At 55.1% G+C, this 8,172-nt stretch overlaps 1 protein-coding gene across 1 annotated transcript in view; it reads left to right on the top strand.

Annotated features, from left to right (window-relative positions):
• Positions 1-7,033, top strand: part of LOC121271123 (carcinoembryonic antigen-related cell adhesion molecule 5-like) — a 55,628-nt gene extending 48,595 nt beyond the window's left edge. Inside the window, exons 8-9 of the mRNA XM_041176888.1 lie at positions 3,903-4,001; positions 6,892-7,033. Coding sequence (XP_041032822.1) covers positions 3,903-4,001; positions 6,892-6,990 — 198 coding nt within the window. The 3' untranslated portion in view covers positions 6,991-7,033. The remainder of the gene's footprint in view (positions 1-3,902; positions 4,002-6,891) is intronic.
• The last annotated feature ends 1,139 nt before the right edge of the window (positions 7,034-8,172 follow it).

Raw genomic sequence — 8,172 nt, 5'->3', positions numbered from 1 at the left:
GGCACTGGTCGGCGCTGTCCAGCTGTTTCAGACACTGGTCGGTGCTGCCCAGCTGTTTCAGGCAATGGTCAGTGCTGCCCAGCTGTTTCAGGCACTAGTCAGTGCTGCCCAGCTGTTTCAGGCACTGGTCAGTGCTGCCCAGCTGTTTCAGGCACTGGTCAGTGCTGCCCAGCTGTTTCAGGCACTGGGCAGTGCTACCCAGCTGTTTCAGGCACTGACCAGTGCTGCCCAGCTGTTTCAGACACTGGTCAGCGCTGTCCAGCTGTTTCAGACACTGGTCAGCGCTGTCCAGCTGTTTCAGACACTGGTCAGCGCTGTCCAGCTGTTTCAGGCACTGGTCAGCGCTGTCCAGCTGTTTCAGACACTGGTCAGCACTGCCCAGCTGTTTCAGGCACTGGGCAGTGCTGCCCAGCTGTTTCAGGCACTGGTCACTGCTGCCCAGCTGTTTCAGGCACTGGTCAGTGCTGCCCAGCTGTTTCAGACACTGGTCAGTGCTGTCCAGCTATTCCAATCACCGGGCAATGTCGTGCAGTTGTTTCAGGCACTGGTCAGCGCTCTCCAGCTGTTTCAGACACTGGTCAGTGCTGCCCAGCTGTTTCAGGTGCTGGGCAGTGCTGCCCAGCTGTTTCAGGCGCTGGGCAGTGCTACCCAGCTGTTTCAGACACTGGTCAGTGCTGCCCAGCTGTTCCAGGTGCTGATCAGTGCTGCCCTGCTGTTTCAGGCACTGGTTGGTGCTGTCCAGCTGTTTCAGGCGCTGGGCAGTGCTGCCCAGCTGTTTCAGACACTGGTCAGTGCTGCCCAGCTGTTTCAGGCACTGGTCAGTGCTGCCCAGCTGTTTCAGGCACTGGTCAGTGCTAACCAGCTGTTTCAGGCACTGGTCAGTGCTGCACAGCTGTTTCAGGCACTGGTCAGCGCTGTCCAGTTGTTTCAGGCACTGGTCAGTGCTGCCCAGCTGTTTCAGGCACTGGTCGGTGCTGCCCAGCTGTTCCAGGTGCTGATCAGTGCTGCCCTGCTGTTTCAGGCACTGGTTGGTGCTGTCCAGCTGTTTCAGGCGCTGGTCACTGCTGCCCAGCTGTTTCAGACACTGGTCAGCGCTAACCAGCTGTTTCAGGCACTGGTCAGTGCTAACCAGCTGTTTCAGGCACTGGTCAGTGCTGTCCAGCTGTTTCAGGCACTGGTCAGTGCTGCCCAGCTGTTTCAGACTGGTCAGTGCTGTCCAGCTATTCCAATCACCGGGCAATGTCGTGCAGTTGTTTCAGGCACTGGTCAGCGCTCTCCAGCTGTTTCAGACACTGGTCAGTGCTGTCCAGCTGTTTCAGACACTGTTCCATGCTGCCCAGCTGTTTCAGGCAATGGTCAGCGCTGTCCAGCTGTTTCAGACACTGTTCCGTGCTGCTCAGCTGTTTCAGGCACTGGTCAGCGCTGTCCAGCTGTTTCAGACACTGGTCAGCACTGCCCAGCTGTTTCAGGCACTGGGCAGTGCTGCCCAGCTGTTTCAGGCACTGGTCACTGCTGCCCAGCTGTTTCAGGCACTGGTCAGTGCTGCCCAGCTGTTTCAGACACTGGTCAGCACTGCCCAGCTGTTTCAGGCACTGGGCAGTGCTGCCCAGCTGTTTCAGGCAATGGTCACTGCTGCCCAGCTGTTTCAGGCACTGGTCAGCGCTGTCCAGCTGTTTCAGACACTGGTCAGCACTGCCCAGCTGTTTCAGGCACTGGGCAGTGCTGCCCAGCTGTTTCAGGCACTGGTCACTGCTGCCCAGCTGTTTCAGGCACTGGTCAGTGCTGCCCAGCTGTTTCAGACACTGGTCAGCACTGCCCAGCTGTTTCAGGCACTGGGCAGTGCTGCCCAGCTGTTTCAGGCACTGGTCACTGCTGCCCAGCTGTTTCAGGCACTGGTCAGTGCTGCCCAGCTGTTTCAGACACTGGTCGGTGCTGCCCAGCTGTTTCAGGCAATGGTCACTGCTGCCCAGCTGTTTCAGGCACTGGTCAGCGCTGCCCAGCTGTTTCAGACACTGGTCAGCACTGCCCAGCTGTTTCAGGCACTGGGCAGTGCTGCCCAGCTGTTTCAGGCAATGGTCACTGCTGCCCAGCTGTTTCAGGCACTGGTCAGTGCTGCCCAGCTGTTTCAGGCACTGGTCACTGCTGCCCAGCTGTTTCAGGCACTGGTCAGTGCTGCCCAGCTGTTTCAGGCACTGGTCAGTGCTAACCAGCTGTTTCAGGCACTGGGCAGTGCTGCCCAGCTGTTTCAGGCACTGGTCACTGCTGCCCAGCTGTTTCAGGCACTGGTCAGTGCTAACCAGCTGTTTCAGGCACTGGTCACTGCTGCCCAGCTGTTTCAGGCACTGGTCACTGCTGCCCAGCTGTTCCAGGCACTGGTCACTGCTGCCCAGCTGTTTCAGGCACTGGTCAGTGCTGCCCAGCTGTTTCAGACACTGGTCAGTGCTGTCCAGCTGTTTCAGACACTGTTCCATGCTGCCCAGCTGTTTCAGACACTGTTCCGTGCTGCCCAGCTGTTTCAGACACTGGTCGGTGCTGCCCAGCTGTTTCAGACACTGTTCCGTGCTGCCCAGCTGTTTCAGACACTGTTCCGTGCTGCCCAGCTGTTTCAGGCACTGGTCAGCACTGCCCAGCTGTTTCAGACACTGTTCCGTGCTGCCCAGCTGTTTCAGACACTGGTCAGTGCTGCCCAGCTGTTTCAGGCAATGGTCACTGCTGCCCAGCTGTTTCAGGCACTGGTCAGCGCTGCCCAGCTGTTTCAGACACTGTTCCGTGCTGCCCAGCTGTTTCAGGCACTGGTCAGTGCTGTCCAGCTGTTTCAGGCAATGGTCACTGCTGCCCAGCTGTTTCAGACACGGGTTACTCCAGTGCAGCTGTGCCCGGGACTGTGCACTCCTGGCCAGCTGTTTCAGGCAATGGTCAGTGCTGCCCAGCTGTTTCAGACACGGGTTACTCCAGTGCAGCTGTGCCCGGGACTGTGCACTCCTGCCCAGCTGTTTCAGGCAATGGTCAGTGCTGCCCAGCTGTTTCAGGCACTGGTCAGTGCTAACCAGCTGTTTCAGACACTGGTCAGCACTGCCCAGCTGTTTCAGGCACTGGTCAGTGCTGCCCAGCTGTTTCAGACACTGGTCAGCACTGCCCGCTGTTTCAGGCACTGGTCAGTGCTGCCCAGCTGTTCCAGACACTGTTCCGTGCTGCCCAGCTGTTCCAGACACTGTTCCGTGCTGCCCAGCTGTTCCAGACACTGTTCCGTGCTGCCCAGCTGTTTCAGGCACTGGTCACTGCTGCCCAGCTGTTTCAGACACTGTTCCATGCTGCCCAGCTGTTTCAGGCACTGGTCAGCGCTGCCCAGCTGTTTCAGACACTGTTCCGTGCTGCCCAGCTGTTTCAGGCACTGGTCAGCGCTGCCCAGCTGTTTCAGACACTGTTCCGTGCTGCCCAGCTGTTCCAGGCACTGTTCCGTGCTGCCCAGCTGTTTCAGGCACGGGTTACTCCAGTGCAGCTGTGCCCGGGACTGTGCACTCCTGGCCAGCTGTTTCCACATCAGTTTGACTCGGTAGGGATGAGGCTCCACACTTGTGCATGACCAGAGAGGATGTTTGGCAGTAAGTCTCATCAATGAGATCCAAATCCACGGAGTGGACCGGCCCTAATTTTTTCAGGCGATTTGGGTACCGCAACCTTGTGGCGTCCCACATCTGTCAATGCTGAGCCACCCAGCGAGGTAACGGGTGCAGTGAATCTTTTGTATTGAACCTGGGATAGCCACTCCCTGATTTCCGCATTTAACCTCTGGAAGTTGCTGACTGACTTGTTCTTGAACACTGGTGAGCTCTGATAGCGGCTGATTCCCTGCCGCGGAACCCATCCTGCATCTCTGATGACAAACCCTTCTGTCTCTGCAGGTGCTTCCATGGATAAGCAAGTATCCGAAGATTAATCATGGTATCTCACCCACTCCGATCTACAGCCCCGATCAAGTATACTCGTACAGCAACTATCCGGTAATTATCCCCAGAAGCAAAGTAACCCAACAAGGTTGGTGGAATGTCAGCCTTTTAGCTCTGAGGGTTGGAGTATAAAGGGAGAGAGGATGTTTTGCTCCAGACAGTAGAGTGAGAACCTTGTTGAAAAGAGACACCTGTGGCCCAAACCTTTGGTCGTGCACTCCTCAGGACAAATGCAAGAATACCAACTTTCAAAGCATCACTGCAATTTATACTGTGGGTGCTGACTGGTTGGCGAGCTGACTTTGACTGGCCTTCGAGGCGTTGGCATGCAGGAACCAATCGGCACTCTTTCCTCCTCTAGTCTAAATTGTTGTGGTTGTCGGAAGTTTAGCTATTCTTGCATTTGTCCTGTTGAATAGAAGGTGAAAAACTTTGGCAACATGCCCTCTCTTTTCAGCAGCGTTCACCAGAACATTACCAGGGCTCCAAGAGACCATAAGACCATAAGATGTAGGAGCAGAAGTAGGCCATTCAGCCCATTGAGTCTGCTTTGCCATTTAATGAGATCATGGCTGATCTGATAATCCTCAACTCCACTTTCCTGCCTTTTCCCCATAACCCTTGATTCCCTTACTGATTAAAAATCTGTCTATCTCAGCCTTGAATATACTTACTGACCCAGCCTCTACAGCCTCTGCGATAAAGAATTCCACAGATTAACTACCCTCTGAGAGAAGAAATTCCTCCTCATCTCTGTTTTAAATGGGTGACCCCTTACTCTGAGGTTATGCCCTCTGGTCCTAGACTCTCCCACAAGGGGAAACAACCTCTCAGCATCTACCCTGTCAAGCCCCCTAAGAATCTTATATGCTTCAATAAGGTCGACTTTCATTCTTCTAAATTCCAATGAGTACAGGCCCAACCTACTCAACCTCTTCTCATAAGACAACCGCCTTCATCCCAGGGATCAGCCGAGTGAACCTGTGCCTGTAATGCGAGAAAATTGTATTGGTTTGTGATTTGAATACAATTTTAATTCAACCTTTACCCTTCCTTTAATATCCTGTCCCCTGTTACCTGCTCAATTTGTTTGTCTAATGTTGTTGCAACATTAATGCCCCATGTTTGCACATTTTTAACCTTGGGCTGACAAGTGGCAAGTAACATTCATGCCACACAAGTGCCAGGCAATGACCATCTCCAACGAGAAAGAATCTAACCATCTTCCCTTGACATTCAATGGCATTACCATCACTGAAACCCCCACTATCAACATCCTGGGGGGGTTACCATTGACCAGAAACTGAATTAGACCAGCCAGATAAATACTGTGGCTACAGAGGCTGGGAATTCTGCAGTGAGTAACTCACCTCCTGACTCCCCAAAGCCTGTCCACCATCTACAAGGCACAAGTCAGGAGTGTAATGGAATACTCCCCACTTGCCTGGGTGAGTGCAGCTCCCACAACACTCAAGAAGCTCGACACCATCCAGGACAAAGCAGCCCCACTTGATTGGCACCACATCCACAAAATTCACTCCCTCCACCACCGACGCACAGTAGCAGCAGTGTGTGTACCATCTACAAGATGGACTGCAGGAATTCACCAAGGGTCCTTAGACAGCACCTTCCAAACCCACAACCACCACCTTCTAGAAGGACAAGGGCAGCAGACACATGGAAACACCACCAACTGGAAGTTCCCCTCCAAGTCACTCACCATCCTGATTTGGAAATACATCGGCCGTTCCTTCACTGTCGCTGAATCAAAATCCTGGAACTCCCTCCCTAACCTACACCACAGGGACTGCAGCGGTTCATGAAGGCAGCTCACCACCACCTTCTCAAGGGGCAATTAGGGATGGGCAATAAATGCTGGACCAGCCAGCGAAGCCCACATCCCATGAATTAGTAAATGAAGACCTGATTATTTGGTCTTTATATAATTTTTTTCTGATCTAATTTATACTGCAATATAGCCTTTAGGTGGCAAATGTGTTTTTTAAATAAATTATTATTAATAAAATCAGGCCTTTCAGTCGACGATTAAAGCAAAATACTGCGGATGCTGGAAATCTGAAATAAAATCAGGAAATACTGGGAAAAAAACGCAGCAGGTCTGACAGCATCTGTGGAGAGAGAAACAGAGTTAACGTTTCGAGTCTGTATGACTCTTCTCCAGGGCTAAAGGGAAGTTGGAATGTGATGGGATTGATACTGTTTAAGGGGGGATGGAGCAGGTGAAGCAAGGTGAAGGTCATGGATAGGTGGGGCCTAGGGAGAGATTAAGAACAGTGTCATGGATACAGGACAAAGGGGGTGTCAATGGTTGTGTTAAAGACTAAAGAAGGTGCTAATAGCAGCATAAAGATAGGATAGGAGAATGTGTTAATAGCGGGACAAGGGTCAGCGCTCGACAGAGAAACGAGTGACGGACGGCCCTGTGGTGGAGGTCGGGGGAGACGGAGTTTCCATGGCAAATTTGTCAATCTCTCCTCAGCTCCCACCAACCCCTGACCTTCAACCTTGCTGCTCCGCAACACTCCCTCCCTCTCTTCAACAGCGTAAAAACCCATCCCGTTTCTCCTTCTGGAAATGTCGACTCTGTTTCTCTCTCTCTCTCTGTCTGCAGGTGACGCCGGGGCTGCTGAGTTTTTCCCAGCATTCTCCTGGGTCTGGTTTCAGTGGGGACGAGTTGGAAAGGCCTCTTGGCTCACAAGGGAACTCAAATGGCTGGACAAGCTCGGGGTGGGCGGGGTGCTGAATGCCTCCTATGGCTTCCAAACCGCGGAGCGCCACGGGATGATTGGGCTGAGTCGGTGAGGCCGTGGGCAATCTCGCTAACCTTCTCCCCGTTTTTCTCTACCCTCCCACCCCCTCCCCTCCTCCCCCCACCCCACCCCCCCTCCCCCCAAACCCCCGCCGGATGCCCGGACCCACGCAGCCCTCCAACGGATCGATGGTCGCTTCCACGATGGACGGGGGAGTCAGCGTCTACTCACTGCAGACGGACCGCAGCGGTCGATTGTCCACTTTGGTGTGACGGGGGGGGCCTGGAATGACCCCCCCCGGAGGTGGTTGGGGGGTGGGAGTGGGGGCGGGGAGGGTAGGGGAGGGGTGGAGGGGAGGCGAGGGGTAGGTGGGGGTGGGTGGGTGGGGGGGGGCGGGGTGAGCGGCTGTGGAAGCGCTTTCCGAGCAAGGCAGCCAACTCCCTCGCCAGCGAGCGCTGGTCCCCCTGGTGTTGTCCCGGGGGAAGGACCCCCCCCCTACCGTCTCTTCGCTTCGACGCTCCTGGAGTCTCGAGCCCCTCCCCCACAACTCCATTCGGACGCTGAGGGAGACCTGGCACTCTGATGAGCCACCCGCCCCCACCATCGCCATGTTACCCGAGCGGGTTGGCATTGCACGGCAGCCATCTTGGTGGGGGGGGGGGGCAGGGCAGTGGGGGGGGTGGGGGGGGGAGGGTTGGGGGGAGGGTACTCCTACCTTTGGCCGTTGACGCACAAAACGGGTAACATTAGACCGACAGCCTGGGGGACCCCTCGAGGTCCGGACCGTCTACGCGATCGCCCGTGAGGATTCGTCACCTCCGTGTGCGAGGCGACACGTGAGGGCAAGAGGGACAGGGAGAGGCAACTCCGGCTCAAAGCCCAGCTCTAAAGAGCGTGCGGAGAACAGAGGAGGCCCGGAGTATGCGTGTGTGCCGCTCTTTGAAGGATCGAACGAGGGCAGACGGGACCTTGGGTTTCCTAAACAGAGGGGTGGGGGTGCTGAGCAGTAAAAGCGGAAAAGTCGCACTGAATATTTGTGAAGCCCTGTTTAGGTCACAACTAGAGTACTGTGTCCAGTTCTGGCCGCCACACTTTCGGGAGGACGCGAGGCTCCTTGAGAGGGTGCGGAGGAGGTTGACCAGACTGGTCCCAGGGATGGGGGATCGTAGCTACGAGGTTGGGTTGGAGGAGCTGGGATTGTTCACCCTGGAGCGAAGGAGATCGAGGGGAGATGCGATAGAGGAGGACACGATGGTGACAGGTTTCAGTAAGGTGGAGGAGGAAAATCTCTTCCTGTGAGAGGATTGGTGGGGGAGGGGCCACAGCTTTAAGGTGTTGGGCAAGAGATGTGGGGGTGTGGAATGTGAGCAGAAATATTTTTACACAGCGAGAGGTAATGAGCTGGAACTCACCACGACAGAGGGCGGTGGAAGCAGAGACGGTGAACGGTTTGT

This window comes from Carcharodon carcharias, chromosome 29 (genome assembly GCF_017639515.1).
Source record: "Carcharodon carcharias isolate sCarCar2 chromosome 29, sCarCar2.pri, whole genome shotgun sequence".
Taxonomy (NCBI): Eukaryota; Metazoa; Chordata; class Chondrichthyes; order Lamniformes; family Lamnidae; genus Carcharodon; species Carcharodon carcharias.
Note: the sequence above shows the minus strand (reverse complement) of the source record. Positions and strands in the feature narration are given on the sequence as shown.